Source organism: Monodon monoceros, unplaced genomic scaffold (genome assembly GCF_005190385.1).
Source record: "Monodon monoceros isolate NGI ecotype Baffin Bay Population unplaced genomic scaffold, NGI_Narwhal_1 Super_Scaffold_13, whole genome shotgun sequence".
Taxonomy (NCBI): Eukaryota; Metazoa; Chordata; class Mammalia; order Artiodactyla; family Monodontidae; genus Monodon; species Monodon monoceros.
In genome coordinates this window covers 35,519,377-35,539,545 of record NW_021703769.1, presented here as the reverse complement: position 1 = coordinate 35,539,545, position 20,169 = coordinate 35,519,377, and the positions used below count along the sequence as shown (strand labels likewise).

General features: G+C 40.9%; 1 protein-coding gene across 3 annotated transcripts in view; it reads right to left on the bottom strand.

Annotated features, from left to right (window-relative positions):
* Positions 1–20,169, bottom strand: part of PLCB4 (phospholipase C beta 4) — a 417,084-nt gene that overhangs the window by 122,483 nt on the left and 274,432 nt on the right. For all 3 annotated transcript variants that reach the window (XM_029220101.1, XM_029220098.1, XM_029220099.1), the window contains exons 4-6: positions 7,144–7,224; positions 6,266–6,325; positions 5,110–5,253 (exon numbers count right to left, since the gene is read on the bottom strand). In XM_029220101.1, coding sequence (XP_029075934.1) covers positions 5,110–5,253; positions 6,266–6,325; positions 7,144–7,224 — 285 coding nt within the window. The remainder of the gene's footprint in view (positions 1–5,109; positions 5,254–6,265; positions 6,326–7,143; positions 7,225–20,169) is intronic.

Here is a 20,169-nt window from a genome sequence, read left to right as displayed (position 1 = left end):
CTTAAAACGCCTCCTTGAAATAAGAAGAAAAAATACCAGAGAACCCTTTTAGGAAGTGGGTGAACAAACAAAGTAAGATGGCTTTCTCAGAGTCAGGAAAGATTCCACGTGTAAAAGTTGGTCCTCCATGGAGAGGACATGAATTGAAGGTTGGCCCATCTGCTTGGATTAAATGTTTAATTAAGTGATTTTTTCAGAATCATTGGACTGTAAGTATCGTAAAAGCCTGGGAATTAAGAACAGACTCAAGAATCTCAAATAAATACTCCTAAGCAAGTTCTGTACTAGAAACCCTCTTAAAATTTCTATTTCACTGGTCAGACCAAGACTTATCAGATGGCATAAAACAAGCAAAACACTCTGACCACCCAGGGAATGCCAAACCCTTACAGTTAATAAGCTGTTTTCCAACATGTTGTACCTTTTTGCTCTTGCCTTGCATGCTTACCATGAGTTACTTACATTTGTTTCCATACCTGTCTATGTATGTAATAAAAATTACATGAACCAGTGAAATATGCTTGTGGAAAGAAAGAGGGTTGTTGTTTCTTTTGGTGAATATTTGGGAAGATTTCTTTAAAGGCAAGTTGCTAAAATCTTTTTCTCAATCTCGATGTAAATAAGACAACTAAAGGATTAGGGAAAGAAGTCATGCAGTTGTAGGATTCTGTATTTTGATTTGCTCCATGAGTGCCTTTAAAGTCTCACTTGTACTTTAAAGAAACCAAACTAGATTATTTCAGGCAATGCATTATGGGTGAAGTATAGGCAAAAAATACATCAACCTCTGTGGTACATATCTACAATGGAATACTACTCAGCCATAAGAAAGAACGAAATAATGCCATTTGCAGCAACATGGATGGAACTAGAGATTATTATACTAAGTGAAGTAAGTCAGAAAGAAAAAGACAAATACCATATGATATCACTTATATGTGGAATCTAAAATATGACACAAATGAACCTATCTAAGAAGCAGAAACAGAATCACGGACATAGAGAACAGAATGGTGGTTGCCAAGGGGGAAGGGGTTGGGGGAGGGGTGGCGTGGGAGTTTGGGGTTAGCAGATGGACACTTTTATGTATAGAATGGAAAAACAACAAGGTTCTACTGTATAGCACAGAGAACTATATTCAATATCCTATGATAAACCATAATGGAAAAGAATATGAAAAAAAGAATGTATATATATGTATAACTGAATCACTTTGCTGTACAGCAGTAATTAACACAACATTGTAAATCAACTATACGTACTTCAATTAAAAAGAAAAACTACATCAACCCCCACCTACAGACCCATACTGAATGCAAAGACCTCGGCCCTAACATTAAAAGACGGGTCAACAATTGAACCACATTTATATGCTTCAAGTTAAAATAAAGCGTTTAAGGTCTGTAAGCGTTATTTTTAAAAATGATGACTTGCTTGAAATAGAGACACAGATGTAGAGAACAAACGTATGGATACCAAGGGGGAAGTGGGGGTGGGATGAACTGGGAGATTGGGATTGACATACATACACTACTGGTACTAAGTATAAAATACATAACTAATGAGAGCCTACTGTATAGCACAGGGAACGCTGCTCAATGCTCTGTGGTGACCTAAATGGGAAGGAAATCCAAAAAAGAGGGGATATATGTATAGCTGATTCACTTTGCTGTACAGTAGAGACTAACAACATTGTAAAGCAACTATACTCCAATAAAAATATTTTTATAAAAGTGACTTGTGTTAACTGACTTCTGTGATAAAGTGACCGGAATACAGCTAGCTAAGAGGACAGATAGCATATTCCATGGTCCCATAATTCTATTCTAGGCTCCTAAGCTCAGGTGAAAGTGATACCACAGGCTGAGTCCCAAACACCATTTCAGGCACACTGGGAAATCTTTACATTTCTCACTTGATCTGATCTAATGTATGAATTCTGCCATCATTTTGATCTGTGGTAATTAGATCTGTATTTTGTATAAATCCTCTCACTTTGATGGCTTGTGTGTTCTGTTAGGGATAGTAACATATATAGAGGCATAGGAATAAGGCAGTGGTGATGGGGAAAATGTCAATGCTGGAGGTGGTAAGTATTACGATCTGGATGCAGACAGTTAAGTTTTGAAATCAGGAAGCAGGCAAGATTATCCACACACGTGTATACATAAGTGAAAAATTTGTTCAACATCTTCCAAGTATTAATTAACCAAAAGGACATGCTCTAATAAGCATGGGCTGTCTAGTTTGGACAGTGAGATTAATATTTACATATTACATTATTAATGAATTATAAAATTGTAACTAATAGTTCCCAGAAGCTGAAACATTTAGTTTATTTAATAAGAGCAGGGTCAAACAGTATTGAGTTTGAATTAAAAATCCAGTACAGAATTATTTTATAGTCCTACTTGTTTGGCCAGCTAATCTTAAATTCAGTGGAAATGCTACTGCAAAAACACCCCAAATCTTATCTTTAAGTATAAATTTCCACCTGGAACATACACATATATACCACGTACTCATGAGTATAGGTTTCACATCATGACTTTTAAACAAAAGGAACCAAGACTGACAACAATCAAGCCATGGAAAGTAAGAACATTATGGGCTTACTGATCTGAGCCACCTTCCCAGGACTGTACTTGCTCAGGGATGGGGTGGGTGGACAGCATCACTCGGGAAATCAGAAGGCCTGAGCTTTAGGCTGGACTCTGGCCTAGCCTGTTGTGTAACTGCTTGGCTTCATTTGCCACATCTGACAAATGAGGTGGTGGGAAGCTCTGCTTAATTTCCATCTCCAGCTCTAAAATTCTAGGACCCTGTGATCAGAATAGCAGGCACACTTTGAGGGCTTTGGATGAGAAAGGCCGTGCACTAAGCACTTTCCATGTAACAACTCGTAATCTATACAACAATCCTAAGAGCAGGCATTTTGGTATTGTTCTTATTTTATGGATTCTGAAGGTGACGCTCAGAGAGACCAGTTGCATGTCTCAGTCACACAGCTGGGAAGAGAAAGAGCAAGGATTTAAGCCCAGGCAACCTGGTCCCAAGCCCAGGTTCTTAAGCTCATAGGAGTCATACTGTTTCTTGTAATATGACGCATTGACAAAAACCAGGGCATACTGGTCTACAGAACTGTGTTTTTGCAAAACTTCAGGCAGCTAAATATCTCTGTCTGATTAACAAGTCTTTTTCTTCCTGGGTGGTCAGCATGGACTTCTGGGATTGAATGTTGTTATTGCAAATAGCAACCAGAAAGACCTCTGTAGCAAATAGCGTAAGCGTGAACTCTAAGAAACGATGCTTGTTTAGATCAGCAGGGTTCAAGAAACCATTCAAACAAGGTGTTGATCTGAGCACAATAAAGAAAGAACTTGAAGGCAAAATCTGTTTCCCCAAAGCAAGGTGATCTGGGAAAACAGCATGGAACCAACCAAACCACCACAAGGACAGAAGCAACGGCTCTCATTTCACATGGAACATCCATTCCTGGACCCAAAGCCACAGCTGGGAGCTTCTCAAACTTTACTGCACATATGAGTCACTGGGGGGCCTTGTTAGAAATGAAGATTCTGAATCAGTAGGTCTGAGTGGACCCAAGACTCTGATGTGTAAGGAGCTCGCAGGTGAGGCCTATGCAGCTGGAATGTGGACCACACTTTGTGAGTGAGGGTGAAAGAAAGATGGTCTTGGAATCTGCAGAACTCAATTCTGTACCCATTAGCTCTGGGTCCAGGGTTAAATCTTCTCATCTCTGTTTCATCAAATAATCTTACCTGTATATTCTCTTCAGGCTCTAAATTTCAATATTTCTAATGATGGCCTTTCTCATTCAACCCTACACTGAGCTACCTGCAGGATCAATGGGAAAATAAAATGTTCCCCTTCCCAATCCCCTAAAGCCACGTTTCTGCAATGGTAGAGCAAAGGCCCAGGCCTCTTCACACATATTATGCAAAGATAATGGGCGCTCCATCCACAGGTAAAACCACCCTGAAGACAAATGACTTGCAGGAAAGTGATTTAAATTTGAAGCTTTCTACTTTGGCCAAAATCTCTTTGAGACTCACTTGCCAGGGCAATAGTAGGCTGGTTACAGTATTATGATGGATTATAACTCAATATTTTAATAGCTTATGGCGGGGGGGTAGATATCTTAATCACGTAGACCTGCACTGTCCAACAGGGTAGCCATTAGCCATATGCAACCACTGAAATGTGGCCCATCTGAATTAAAAATACACATCAGATTTTAAAGGCTTTGTATAAACAGAAGAATGTAAAATATATTAACTGATTTTATATTGATTTCATGTTAAAATGACCTATTGGGTTAAAATATGATATATTGGAATTCGAAAAGATACATGCACCCCTATGCTCATAGCAGTGCTGTTTACAACAGCCAAGACATGGAAACAATCTAACTGTCCATCGACAGATGAATTGATAAAGAAGATGTGGTAGATATATACAATGGAATACTACTCAGCCATAAAAAGAATGAAATCATGCCAGTTGCAGCAACATGGATGAACCTAGAGATTATCATACAAAGTGAAGTAAACCAGACAGAGAGAGACAAATATCATATGACATCGCTTATATGTGGAATCTAAAATACTGAAATTAATTCAACCTGTGGCTACTGGAAAGATTTAAACTACATTTGTGGCTTGCATTAGTTTTCTACTGGGCAGTGCTGCTACTCAAAGTGTGGTTCTCAGACCAGCAACGTCAGCATCAACTGGGAGCTTGTTAGAAAGGGAGGATTTGTCCTCACCTCAGACCTACTGAATCCGAATCTGCATTTTTACAAAATCCCAGGTGATTCCTGTGTACATTCCAGTGTGAGAGGCTCCTACAACATAACACAGTAGGTGTTCGGGCTCTTGGCATACGTGAGGGACGGGCTAAAAGGGTATTGTGCTTGCTGAATTTTCTAGACCAACATTCCAGCAAGGCAATGGAATCATTTTTTAAAATTTAAATTAAATTATTTTACAATTTAAAATATCTATTACAATTATACATGAAAAATTATGTGCACCACATATGTACATATGGGGGGGGAAGGGAAGGAGGCTGTTTCACAGAGGATACCTTAGTTACTTCTGAATTTTCAGCCACCATGTATGTGAAACTGATGTTCACCAGATCTGTACCACTGCAGACACAAACTACCCGCCCTTCCAGGTCATTTTCTGACTTTCCAATAGCTTCAAGAGCAGCCAAAATTTTGGGATCCTATTGAGGTAGACAAATAGGAAAAAATACATTAGATCACAGAGCATGGCAGAAAGATGGTAAAAGGAAACTATGTTTGATGTAAAAAACATATATTAGGGCAATTTTTTTTTTTTTTCTATCTAAAAATGCCCAGATATCTGGCATTATTCTAAAACTCCTGGAGGTAAAATCTTTAACACTACACATGACTGAGACTCATTTGGTAAGAAAAGTATTATAAAATTATCGGTTTAGAAGACTGGGAGGGAGGGTCTTTCTTTCGATTTCTCGTTGTAGTTATCGGAGGACTCGGACTATGGCAACAGGACAGAAAGGCTCTGACTGGGACCTGCTTGCGTCCACAAAGGTCAAAGGGATCTCTCACAGAGAACAGTCACTGAGGATTCAGGCAAATATGCAGGGCATTGCCACAACCAGCAACCACAAGTTACTCAAAAATGAGATTAAGTCTTTCAAATAGTCTGGACACAAAGAGTGAGTGTGTGCACCTCTAGGAGCCCTGGCATCCTCATCTGGAATGAAAACTGTGTAAGTTTACCCTAATTAGCAAAAAAAAATAGTGGTTTTGTCCTCCACAAGAACTCAGGGGGAAATGCCAACAGGGTTACACAGCGATTGTAACTAACATAAAAGAGGGTCACTAAAGAATAAAAAACAAAAACAAAGTGAGGAACATAATTTCGTTTTGAACATTTAAAAACTTGCAGGGCTATTATGGAAAAGGGGATAAATACTGTGCTAGAATATTCTAGGAAAAAACATTTTTTAAATTCCTAGCACCACTATGCAAACAGCTTCTTATCCGAACAAAGCAATCACTGTGAAGAAGGCTGATTTATGCGCTCTTTCCTTCTTTTTTCTCTCAGAGGCAAACTGAGCCTTCAAGGTGAGCTAATGATGAGATTTCTAAACTGTGCCTGTTCTTCATTCCCAGCTGATGATTGAGGGGCAGTAACGGGTTAAACAACATTCTGTGTTTAGAAGACCAGCAAACACCAATCACAGGTACCTTTGGTGTGGCTCCCAGTCGAACACTGTTGATGAGAGAACATTCTAGAACTTGTCCTTCCTGCAAAGAGAGAATTTAGCATAGCAGTGAGCCTAAATTCTGCCAGACCTACGGCACAGACAAGGTGACAAATGTTTGTGATGATGAAGGCAATGCTGACTAGAGTAAGGCAGAAGCAGGATTAAAAACAAATAATAATAATAATAATAATAATAATTTCCAACAGACAGAAAGTCAAGGCCCCAAACATTCCATTTCAAATATATGTATGAATGCAACTTTGAATAATTATTTATAAAATGTTTACAAAATGTTACTTTTATACACGTAATAACATTAATACTGTATATATATTATTAAATATATGTGTGTACATGAAATAGTAAGTGGGACTATGCTAGCTTTTATATAACTCTGATTCTACTTTTTGTAAATTTTACCCAAAGGTTCATGAAATGTGTCATTGTGCTGTGTGTTAAGTTCTGGGGTATAACCAGATGAAAATGCCCTTAAATGCACCCCTGAGACTTCAGCTTGAACATCTCTCTTCTGGGAAACCTTTCTAACTCCCAAGACTTAAATCAGACTTGCCTGTTAAAGCTCTTGTAACAACCTGAACTTCTCTTTCACAATTCTCAATGACTTGTAACTTTTTTCTTTTTTTTGGATGCGTGACTCTGATCCTAGGCTGGAATCTATGAGGATCACATCCTTGACCATCAATGTATCCCCAACTCCTAGCATACATTTTTAAAAGTCTTGAACGAATGAATAAGCGTAGGGTCCATGCTCTCAAGAGGCACTCCATCACTTGTTGAAAAATGAAATGCCTTCACCCTGAGAGCAAGAAGGAGCAGCTTGCTCTTTCTGAGCCATACCTTGCCTTCACTTCTCCAGGTCAGAAAAAAGCCAAATTCATCCACTTTGAAGAGGCAGTTGGGTTCAAACACAAAGGATTCCTGTGAAAAAGAAATGTGTTGATCTGCATGACTCACACCATTTTGAATCTAATAAAAATGCAAATATCTTTTAGTCTCTAAACAAAAGAAAAATGCATCCTGAATCTAATGACCACATTTCTTATTATATTATGTAATGTTTTCATTTTGAAAATTTCTTGCATTCATTTTTGCATTGAAAGACTGATCAATTTTATACAGCATCTTCTTTTAGGGTAGTTTTAAGAACAAAACACACTAATGTTCTGAAGGTCACAGAGGAGAAATTTGCTCTAAGATCTTGGAAAAGAGCTCCTGGAAAGAAGAAGGACTCCCAAGTTCCAGCCAACTGGTATCCCTCCACACAAGAGGAATTGTTGCTGGTCTCTAACAAAATGTCAGAAATCAGGAGATCATTTTTTTAAGTCACTGATTTTTTTTTTTTTTTGCCTATACAATTCAGCATTCAGATAATTCCTGAGTTTTTGCTTTTATATTCAACCTCACTTGGTGTCCCATAAACCAGAACTTAAGCAAGATTTTAAGCTACTCAAAGTGTAATCCTTGGACCAGCAGTTTCAACCTCACCTGGGAGACTGATTGAATTGGCAGAATCTAGGGCTCCAGGCCAGACAGACTGAATCAGAATCTCTGGGGTGGGAACCAAAAATCTGTGTTCCAAAAAGCCCTCCAGGTGAGTCTAAGGCTCACTAAAGTCTGAGAACCACTGCTGTGGACATCAGGAACTCTGTTGAAAACTACAGAATCAAAATTCAAATCAAGATGGAATGTTAGCCAAATGCAGGGGACCCAGAGCAGCTAAGTTGTATTTGCCAAAGGATTCCTGGTCTTTATTTTAGCAAGAAAGCAACACTTTTCTTAACAACGCCAGGGAAGTTCTATGTCAATGGAAGCAAAAGGGTATTCAGGGAATGAATCCAGATACCTTCTGCCCTCTGTTTGCATTACATCAAGACTTGGCACCCATGTGTCAACAAATCCACTTGTTCTTCTTGTGATCTAAAGAACTTGTCCTCCTAGATAATTACAACACTGCTATAGAGAACCTGCCTGGCAAACAGGAGCAGGGTGTGACTTCAAACAAAGAGCAATTACTGGATTCAAGATTTTAACTGTAGTCCAGACTCTCAGTTTCACCCACCAAAACATATCTTTCCAAATTCCAAGGAAGCAGCAACATTCATCAAGGTAAACCCAATGTCAAGAGACTTGGCCACCTTAACGTGTCAGAATTTAGAGTACCAGGGGCCCTGAACAAAGCCAACTTTTAAATTTGTTTGGGTAGTTTTCGAACAGGTGAAGAATTATCATAGGTATTTCAACTCTGTACCAGGCTCGTGCTTAGCACTGTAGTCACAGAGATGAGTGAGACGAAGGAAGGGGCATAATGTGACCTTTGTTTTTGGAATCAAAACCCAGCTCTGCCACTTATTATTTACCTTCTCTTGTAAAGACCCTTTTTAAGTCTTAGAATCCTTATCTAACAAAAGGAAGTATTTATACCTACCTTTTAGGGAATGAAATGAGATGATAAATTTAAAGTACCTTTACATTTTTACCATGAATGTGAATCACATAGTTACAGCTCAGCAAGTGGTAGCTACCATCCCTCACGTGTGGTTCAGGTTTATATTTTTGGTAGCAAATTATGAACAACATGAAATTGCCAGTATGTGATGTCTTTGACCCACAAAAATACACTTTTAGATGGTTCAACTTTTTAGAAAAGGCTTGACCCAGAAGTTGACATTTCAGATGGGTCTTAGAGGATGAGCAGAAGTTATCCAGGTGAAGCAGCATGGCAGGCATGTAGGCTTGACCTGCCAGTGGGGACTTCTGAGGAGCTGGTGTGGTTAGAACATCTTAAGGGGATGGTAGGGGATGAGACTAGACACATAAATAAGGCTAGATAAGAAAGGTGTTGTACGTCATACAAAAAGGTATTGAACTTGAATGAAAATGTCTTATATCATTACTGACTGAGAAATGAGAATAATCAATTAATTAAACTATGAGAATGAACACATTTTAGAATACTTCGCAAGTAATATCCTAACGGTAATAAACAATTTCAGTGTTCAGAAGTATGACCTAAAGTGGTATTTACAGAGTAGATCCACAATGAATCAGCTACTCTCATTATTATTTACTTATGTGCACCCTATCCAATTCCAAATAAGGATTTGAGATGATCCAGGAAATATACATGATAAATAAGAATGATTTTCCAGCTTATTTTGATGTGGAACTTTCAGTTCCTTGGCCTTCTTAACTGCAAGGAGTTTTTTCTTTCCTCCTCTCTCAATTACTTAGTACCCTCAGACCTTACCATCGCCATCTGGAAATCTGGATTCCTAAACATCCCACTCTTGGACCCTTCCATCTGATGTTTTTTAGCCCCTAGCTCTACAGTCCTCACTCTTCTGTATTAATTTGACTTCTTGCAACTTCCTCTTCATTAACCCTGCCAATCTCTCACTAACCACCAGACTTCTCCTCCTTTTACTTCCATCCTTGTCTAGCTTATTTCCATGGTCCAATATTACAATCACTCCCTCACAGACACCCTCAACTCCTATGTCTCATTTTCTGTTTTCTTGGCCAAAAAACTAAGTCCACCCTGTCCATTTTTTTATTGCTGAACTTGATGAAAGAAAACCACAAAACTGGACTGTCTGGCTTTGGTTTAAATTCAAGATTATCAGCTTCAAAAGGATAGTCAACATGACTTTCAACCTTGTAATTCTTTCTTAAAAGGTTCCCCACTCTTTGAAAGGCCTATCTCATTGCTTCTTCTCATACCCCTTTACTCCCAGCCAATTACTGGGCTTCACTGATTAAAGGAAACCCTTCAGATGCGAACTTTCTCCATCTTTACTCCTAATAAAGCACACTTTCTCCCATCAAAGGTCAATACCCCCATTTCTGCTCCAGATTCAATCTTCTTCCAGGTTCCATCCTCTTTCATCTACACAAGGATTTCAGTCTTCCGTTTATCACCACCCAATACTCAATTTTTTTCTCTATTAGATCATTCTGATCAGCACACAAATATGTTCTAGCCATCAACACTTCCTCCTTCATTTACTCCCTCATGTCTCTCATCCCCTTTCAGGGCATAATATCTTGAAGAGTCTTTCTCTAGCCATTGTCTCTACTATCTCCCTTCCCTACCATCTCTGACCAATTCCATCTGCCCTCTGTTTCTATCACTTGCTAACATTTCTCTGCCAGGTCCACCATGACTTACGTTCATGCTGCCAAATGCAGTGCGTGCACTCCTTTTCTCCTTTGATTTGATCCCTGAGTGGCTGACTATTCCCTCCTTTTGGAAACTCTGGAATGTTGATATTCTGACTGTGTTCTGTTCCTTTAAGTTCTTTTCCTTCTACACCCAACTTCCACATGTTCCACAGGAATTGGCTCTGGGAATTCTCATTTCCACTACGTTCCTAGACCTCCTTTAACCCCAGGGCTTTAATACCATCTATTTCTTGATGACTCCCAAATTTGTAACAGCAGCCCAGTCTTCTCTGAGTTCCCAATTCAGACATCTAACTCTCTACTTGACATCTCCACACAGATGTCTCAAAACTAACATATCCATAGCTGAATTCTTTACTCCTCACCCTTATCTCTCTAAGTCTCTCCATCACAAGACATTCTGGGCTCAATAAATGTCACTAGTATCTATCCATTTACTGAAACTGAGAGTCATCCTTTTTTTTTCTTTTTGGCCACACTGCTCGGCTGGCAGGATCTTAGTTCCCTGACCAGGGATTGAGCCTTGGTCCTCGGCAGTGAGAGCACAGAGTCCTAACCACTGGACCACCAGGGAATTCCCCTAAGAGTCATCCATGACTTTCTATTCTTGATTTCATTTTCATAGCATTTTTCATATATATCCATTTTGCTCCATCTCCACTACCACCACCTTGGTCCAAAGCATCACCATCTCTCCCATGGACTGATCTTCCCACTTCTACTCTTTCTTTCCACAGCAGCCATGTTGATTCTCCAAAGTTTTAATAAGTTCATTAAAATCATTTAGTAGATCCCCATCATATTTAGGATAAAATCCCAACTCCTAGCATCTCCCATGGACTGATCTTCCCACTTCTACTCTTTCTTTCCACAGCAGCCATATTGACTCTCCAAACTTTTAATCAGTTCACTAAAGTCATTTAATAGTTCTCCATCATATTTAGGATAAAATCCCAACTCCTAGCATGGCCTAAAAGGTCCTGCATTAATCTGGGTCCTAGAGACCGGATCTCACACCACTTTCTGCCTTTGTGTTCCCTCTTGTTCATTACAACCATCAGGACTCTTTTCCTTGAACTTCTTAAATTCTTCTAGCCTCAGGGTCTTTGCACTTGCTGTTCCGCCTGCCCAGAAGACTCTTCCTACTGTCCTTAGCTCCTCTTCATCCTACAGGTCTTGTCTTAATTATCCCCTCTTCAGAGAGGTTTTCCCTTACCTCCCTAATACTTTATTTTCTATTTTTATTTTCTATTACAGTATCCTGATTATTTCCTTGCTTGCAACAAAACACAGTCTGCAATTATTTCACTATTTATTGATTTATTGCCTGGCTCCCACATCAGAATATAACCTCTGTGAGCGCAGAGTCCTTGAAACTTTCTTCTTCACGTTTGTGTTCCAAGCACCTAGCACATCAAAGGCACACCGAAACTAAATTCATGGTCTTAAAAAAATAAGAAAAGAATTTTTTTTCAAATGCAATATATCACAGTAGGCCAATATATAAAACATAAACAAGAAGCTACTCAAGTTGAGGGGGCTACACCAGGCCCAGAGCCCATCAGGGTCAGTCCCTGGAGGGCTGCCACGGACAGACATACAAATACCAGGGCACCACCCTAAGGCTGTCTGCCTAGAGGAAGCAGCACCTTTTTCTAAGTCATACAAGCTCATCTTAGAGGTTGGGTGTGGCCCCTGCAAAGAGATCCTTTGCAAAATGGGTTAAGAACTCTAAGGAAGGAGAAGAAAAGGCAAATTTGCAAAATAAGGACAGAGTAAAAGAGCTTTTAGAAATACTTGTTAAAAGGTCCTACACAATGAGAATTAGGTGCCTATTTGGCACTGGGCTCCCTAGCAACAAAAGCAAAAGGGGAAAAAATATCATTTACCAGGTGTCCATTTAGTTCATAGATAAAAAATATCAGATGTTAGGAGAATCAGCTGCCAGAACAGAAATTCTCCAGTGAGACCTGTAAGGAGCTGTGACAGATGCTAATGACAAGGTTTCCAACAAGGCCCATGATAAACTTGTCGACTGTGACCAGAAAATTCTCAGACCAAGTGGATTCAAACTACCCATGAAAATCAGAGAACAGACCTGAGGGGTATGCGGCAATCAGCTGAAAGGACCTGAAACCCAACCTATTTAGATTTCTCTGCACCTCCCACACATTCTCTATTCTTTTCCCCTAATAGCAGTTTTAAATTTCACACAGGTACCTACTGACCAGAACTTGGACTGTGGCCTCGTGACCACACTGAGGCTATAATATCCCCAGTTCCCTTGTCAGGAAAATCTTCCTCCAGACTTGAGCATGGCAGGGGAGATGTCAAAGGAAGCTGGGCCCTTGCTCCTTCACAAATCTGTTTGTTTGCAATTAACAGATGGTAGTGGGATCCTCTGGTAAGGATGCAAACCATAATGTAACTTCTTCCAGGGGGCTCAGAATTTCAATTCTCATAGGACTTGGTTAAAACTCATTGGTCACGCTTTAGAGCTCAAGGAGTAGTTAACACATCCAGCCCAAACCAGCTCTTTCCTTTGGCCATTGGGAGAGACAGTGTGAAAGGAACAGGAACTCCTGTGAAAGCGGACAAGCTGGTAATTGGAGGGCATTCTGTTTGGAAGAAACAAGAAGCATCACTTTTACTGGAATCACTACAGTTAGAAGCTGTTCCTGCCTCAAGGATCCCTGTTCTGAGGGGTTTTTGCCCCTAGGGGCTTCCAGAGATGCTGCCCCCATTTCATCAAGGATAGAGTATATTTAAAAGCCGTGGTCTCAGCATTATCTTTTAGTGTATTTTTCCCCTAACACTTGCTATTTCAACATCATTCAATATCACAATTTATCTTTCAAAGATTCAAGTTACTTTCAAAATGATTTAGATTAAAAATATTTTTCCTTTATTTCAATTTTATAAGTGATTTGGTTAAACGACATTTCATACCATTTCTTTGCATAAGGAGTGGTAGAGATCTCAGCAGGCCAAATACTGTAAACAGGAGGAAAGTATTTGGGTGGGATTTCTAGATAACAGGCAATAACAGGTGGTTGATTTTATTTTAACTGTGATTTGTGGTTATTTCTTACCTTTCCCTCTCCTGCTCTCTCACCCACCATTACTACTTAAGTTAACTGTGAATGACTATATTTTTCTACTGTGGGGTCTGCATCATCAAACAGGGAATAGTCAAGTCTCACTACTGGGAAGGGATAGTGATTTGGGGCTGGTTAATAAACATGTTAACTTCACATTATTTCAATTAAACATTAGCTGTTCTGGGCCTCTTTTGTGCTTGTGATGGGTTGGGTAGATTAGAATATAGAAGGAGTGAAATGAGTGAGGACTTCCACATTCCATCATGAGGCTCCTGATTTCTGAGAAAGTGAACCCCTAGGAGGTGCACTGGGGCCCAGACCTTGTAGCTTATCCTTCCTGGGTTTGACTGTCAGCCTCCGCACCAGGCATCTGCCAGAGATTCTTGCACTGGTGCCATTTCATCTCTCCAAGCTTCACTTTTCTCACCTGTAACTTGAGAAAACTGATACCAACTTCACATGGCTCTCAAAGTTGAGAAAGCCCAAGTGTCTGGAACGAGGTCAATGCCAAATAACTGGTAATAGTTAGGAGAAAACTACTGTGTAATTCAGGGCTACTATCCAACGCTCTTCAACAGATTTTCTTTGATGATGCAAACGTGCCAGATGAACACAGCCCGACGTGGAGGCCATGAAGGTTATGTGGGGCTATGAAGCCCTTGAAATGTAGCTAGTGTGACAGGGGCCCTGAACTTTTCATTTTCGTTTAAACAGCCAGGTATGATTAGTGGTTACTTTATCAGACATGCAGTATTTAGAAATAAGGGGAAAAATGTTTGAAGGAGAGTCAATTCTTTAAAGCTACAGTGGATAAATAACAGACCTGGGATTCAAACTGGTTTCTCTGATTCCAAAGCCTGTGTCTGTTCTACCCTGTCAACCTTGCCGAGCAGGTCCCACTCTGCCTAAAATCAGTGGGTGTTTGGGTTGTCAGTGAATGAACACTGCCTTGGAGGCTCCACCTTTGGGTAAACATGGTTTGATCAACACTGGAGGAAGAGAAAGGGCTTTGTTAAGGCTGAAGAGGGACAAGTGAAGTCTGAGTTAGAGAAAGGCCACGAAGGGTCTAACCAAATATAAATAACATTATAAACCACTACCACCAAAACAATGCTAACTAAGCACGAGGCAATGGTCTGAGCTTTGTACACATTAACTTATTAACCGCCCAACTTCCCATGAGGGAGCTACTATTATTATTCCCATTTTACAGAGGAGGAGGCCATTGAGGTATGGAAATTAAGCGTCTTGCCCTGTGTCATGTAGCTTGTGGGGCAGAGCTGAGATTGATGGCTACACCGAAGCAGGCATTTGCATCACACCTGCTTTGAGACCTGTAAGTGAGAAAGAGACATTGTCAGGGAGTGGGCCCAGGGAACTGCTCAGCATCGCATCTGAAGGAGGCTTTGCTGTTCTCCTTGTCACTGAAGGCCAGTAACCATCACTCAGATCAGAAGGGCTTTGGAAATGTTTCAGTTCTAGTTACATCATTTTTAAGGATTCTCTTGTGAACTCCATGAACTGTACAGACTGTATTTATTACCGGTTGTTGTAGAAAGCTATCAGAATTTTTTCTTGGATCCTGGTATTAAAGAAAAGTTATTTTTCCTAATCTGTTGCGTTCCTTGTAATCTGACAGACAGTTTGAATCCTATAACTGTTTTTCTTTCCTGCATTACTCTGGCCACCATGATCAAAAGTAGCAAATCTGCAGCTCACTTCTTTCAATTTTATGGGACATTTTTGCTGCCCATAGAGTGGCTGCCTGTTAATTTTACCCCTAATTTGATGTACTTTCCCATTTTTTTTTCTGTCTTCAACTTAAATCCCTAATGCATTTTATCTAGTGGCACCTACTTCTGTACTACAGCTGACTTTGGGATGTGGAAGAAACATTTGTAAATAAGCACGAAGCCCATTTCATGAACACCTGAAACTACTGGGCATGTTACATTGGTTTTAGGGTCCGACAGACCTGATCCAAACGTGGCTGGACACTTACAGGCTTATTTGAGCTTTGTCTCTTCATCTCCAAAAGCAGGGATGGCAACATGAACAATAACACATCTTACAGGCCACCTGTGGGCACTGCAGGGCTTGTTGCATAACCTGCACCCATTACATTATTACTGATTATCAATATAAGAACACAGTGACAGTGACTATGACTCATGTTGCTAGTATTGTTTATGATGAATCATCCAAGAACCAAATGTGGTAAATGCCACCTCCCCTACCTTACAGATTTTCTCTGAGGTTAGCAAGTCTCCCAAGAGGACACAGATAATATGTGGCAGAATTATATCTATCAGTACATGATGGTGGGGAGAGCATCTCTGTCACGTGGGTCTTCATGATGAGCAGTGGTACCGTGCGCGCTTATTTCCACTGATCCAGAATGCAGATCGGGAGGTCTACACGTGAGGATAACCCAGAGCTTGTAAATTACTGTGGAGCTAGACTCGCTAAAGTGTGGTTTCTGCACAGAGAGGTCAGGCTTTCTTCTGTGCCCCAGCCAGCCTCAGTCCACATCAGGCACAGAGGGCAAGCCATCAGTAGGAAGTTTTAGTCCTTCCTTCTTCAAGGGCGTGTCGGGGAGTAGTGACCAGAGGAGACCGTCACTGGGTTGGGAGCCCCTGCCTTGCACCTCCTTGATTTCGCTCTCAGATAGTGAGGGGCAATCAAGAGATTGTTAAGCAAGTTTTACAGGTGCTGGACCTACTATCTATCTTGGGTTCTCAATTCCACAGAAGCAGAAATGAAAAGTTCTCCTTCTCAGGAGCCAACCGTGAGCATTTAGAGAGCTGATTTCAGCAATGATCGTGAAATACAGCGAACGCTTATTCTGATAACAAGTAGAAGGATTTAATCCATTCATTTCATTTTATTCTGACCTCAGAAATGAAGAACATCATCAACTTTCAAAGTGACCTGGCTCGGGAGAGTCGACGAAGGCTGCTGAAAACGAGCAAGAGGAAGGAACAGCACCTTTTCTGACTTATGTCATCTTTTAAAAAAAAACTGGGGGCTTCCCTGGTGGCGCAGTGGTTGAGAGTCCGCCTGCCGACGCAGGGGACACGGGTTCGTGCCCCGGTCCGGGAAGATCCCACATGCCGCGGAGCGGCTGGGCCCGTGAGCCATGGCCGCTGAGCCTGCGCGTCCGGAGCCTGTGCTGCGCAATGGGAGAGGTCACAACAGTGAGAGGCCCGCGTACCGCAAAATAAAAAGAAACTGAAACTGGGCCTGACAGTGTTTGTTATTAACAAGGGCTCTGACATATCCTTGGCTCTGTGAGAAGCTGATCAGCTCGATTAGGATCTGAATTTGAGAAGAAGAAGGAACTGCTCAAATGATCCACCTGAAAGAGTCAAACTCTGTATTTCTGTCTGCTCACTTTATGGTCCTCAATATTTAGGAATCTCCATTTTCTCTTTTACTTCCCGATAGAGATGTTGAATCTTTGGGTCTTAACTTTTAAGGTCTGCCAGTTTGAGATGTCAAACTCTGTATCTGTCTCTCTTTGTCCTTCCCTCTCCCAGAAGCATCTCTGTTGTGGGCATTTTGAGGCCAAGTATGAACACTTAGACTCTGCGAGGGCTCTTGTCTTGTAGCAGGGCACTGAGACAGGCTCCCTGATTCTTGCCAGACAACACTTGAAGAAATTATTCCTAAGATATTCGGCAATTACCTCTCAGAGTGCAAAAAGAAGAAGAAAGTCAACAAAACATGCCTTTCGATGGAGTGGGTGGTCACTCAAGAAAGTAACTTTCTTGGGCAGGAAAACTGTCATGTTAGTCAAAACAGTTGCTGTAGCAACTAAAATGAGAAAAATGAAAGAAGACCAGCTTACTCAGAGCCAGGGAGGAAAAGAAATGTTTTTCGTAACAAACATTTACAACAAACATTAAAAACATATGTCACCACCACCGCGACACACACACATCCCACCCCAAAGATTCTCTCCTTGAGCCAACTTTAGTCAGGCTCCTCTGAATTTTATTCCCAAATAGGCCTTGACTTCGGGACTTCTGTGTCTGTCTTTGCATTGCCCAGTGTTAGCAAGAATCCTGCTAATAAGTTGATTTAGCTAGAATCCTACACCCTCAGTATCTGATCACCCTTAGTATCTGATCTGGTTCTTCAACCTCCACCATCTCCCAGGTGATGTCTGATCACCCTGGCTTGCCTTCAGCAAGAATCCTATTAGGGTGGTTTAGCCCAAATCTCTCCTTACCCCTGATGTTTCCTCTTAGTAATTCTCCATCCACTGACCCACCCCCCAACCTGCTCCTTGGCTATAGATCTTTTTTTCCTTATTGTATTCAAAGTTGAGTTCAACTTCTCTCCCCTCCTGCAAAACCCCCATTGTAGTAGTCTCCTGGACACAGTCTGTCTTATTTTTAACAAGTGTCATGAATAATGTTTTCTTTAACATCCTCCCCCTTCAAAAAATTCTAAGAACATCAGAAGATGTGCTTTGCATAAGTGCTTGAAACAGGATCATAAGCTAGTAAATCCTTCTTTTCAGTAAACCACTTCTAATAAAAACACATTCAGTTCCAGAATAATAAATTACAACGAGCCAGGGATTATACATATAGCAACACAGAAGACATACATCTGAAGAGGCTGATCAAAGAAATAACATTTTGAACTATGGCCAAATGGAGATGACAGTCCGTGTTGAATAGAGTCACTGAAAGGAAAGGAATCTCAAATAACTTTCACGGAATTTCCCTTTGAATATCGGCATTACCCACTTAAATAGTCCAGCTTGTAAAAATGCATTTTTTTTGTCACTCCCTTTCCACTTTTATCTTCTGAAATAGCTTATGTTTAGGCTTCAAATATACACAGTCCCCACTGGCTCTAAGGACCAATCCTGGTTCTATCACTTTTTATTGTGTCTAAAGGAGGTGCAGAAATCACTGGCACATGCACATGGAGGACCACGGCTACCAACCTAGAGAATTCTGAGCACAGACTTGGCTTCAGAAAATTGCAGTCCAAAAGTTTAGTACATGACTCTTCTACCCTGAGAGAAGGGCTGTTGCATGAGTTGGGTCATCTAGGAACAGACACCAAGATGAACTTGATTGATTACGGGGAATTGATTGATTGATTACAGGAAATGCGTATGAAAGAGAAAGGGGAGAAGAAACAGGAGTAGGCAGGGAGAGCCTTCAAACCACATTGGCAGGACTAATGACTGTGAAAGCAGAGGAGGGAGGAGGGATGAGCAGGTAGGAAGGGTCTCAGACTGCAGGGCAGCTGTGAGAGCGTCTCCGCCAGGTGCATGGGAGCCCCAGAGCAACAACCACCCACCAGAGGAGCCTCACCTGGGGCAGGAAAGGGCCGGCTCCAGTCTCTGCCATGTCACTCATTGACTGGGAGCCTCGGCTGAACGCCGCAGGGGTGAGGATGCTGCAGCGGAGGCCGTCCCACTGACTACACTCCTAGTGAGTTTTGTCTTGGAGGGAGATGTAAATGGCACAGCTCCACGGCTGCCACAGATGGGATCTCTTGCTAACCCTTCTCCAGATCACCCTAAAGGAGCTCCAGTTCCAGTTTCTTAGGACCCTTAAAAGTCTTTACAAATTAGGAACCATTTAAATAACAATCAATTTGAGTCCCAGTTATGTAGCCAAGGAATTGCTGGATCATCAGAGATGCTTATTAAATATCTGTGAGGTGATGAATGAATTCCCTGCTGGGGACATAGCAGTAAACAAAAACAATGTATCTGTCTCTTGGTTTATATTCTATGTGTGACTTTGACAATGAACAACAAGCAAATAAATAATATATCAGGAATTGATAAATGCGAAGATAAAAGAATCTAAAGGGTAAGGGGTGTGTGTGTGTGTGCACGGGCACATGCGTTTTTTAAGTAAGATGATGAAGGCCTCTTTAGATGAGGTGACTTTGAGGAAAACTGGAAAGAAGTGAGGAAGTAAACCAGGAGAACTGATGATACATGGAGAAGAGCAGTCAGAGCAGAAGCTGCAAGTGCAAAAGCCCTGAGGTTTGTGTCTAATACTTCCAGGGAACATCAATGGGACAATGAAGTGATGGGTTTTGTAAGGGATTTGTAAGGGGTCAAGTAGGACCCTGGAAATTATTTGGAATGAGGTAGGAAGCCACTGAAGGTTTAAAGTGGAAGAGGCATATATTCCAACTTACACTGTAAAAAGATCCATCTTACATATTCCTCAACATGTCTCTGTGAGGTAGGTATTATCACCCCCATTTTCCTGACAAGGAAGCTGTGGCTTAGTGCCTAGTGGGTTTAAGACTGGCTCATGGTTAGATCTCTTGAGCAGCAAAGCCCAAGTTGAAGCTATTTCTGTTTAACCCCAAACCCATGCCCTTAACCAACTATGTGTACTTCAAACTCTTCAAGAAAGAGTTCTCTGGCAAAGATTTTACCCTAAATACCACTTAGTACAAATCCTTTATTTGCAAACAATATCCTGGCAACTTGGCTCTGCTGAGCATCCAAAAACTAGGCTCCTTTTTGCATCTCACCAAAGTTGAGAGAATCATCTGCCCTTTTAGGTACTTGGAAGAAGACAGTCCA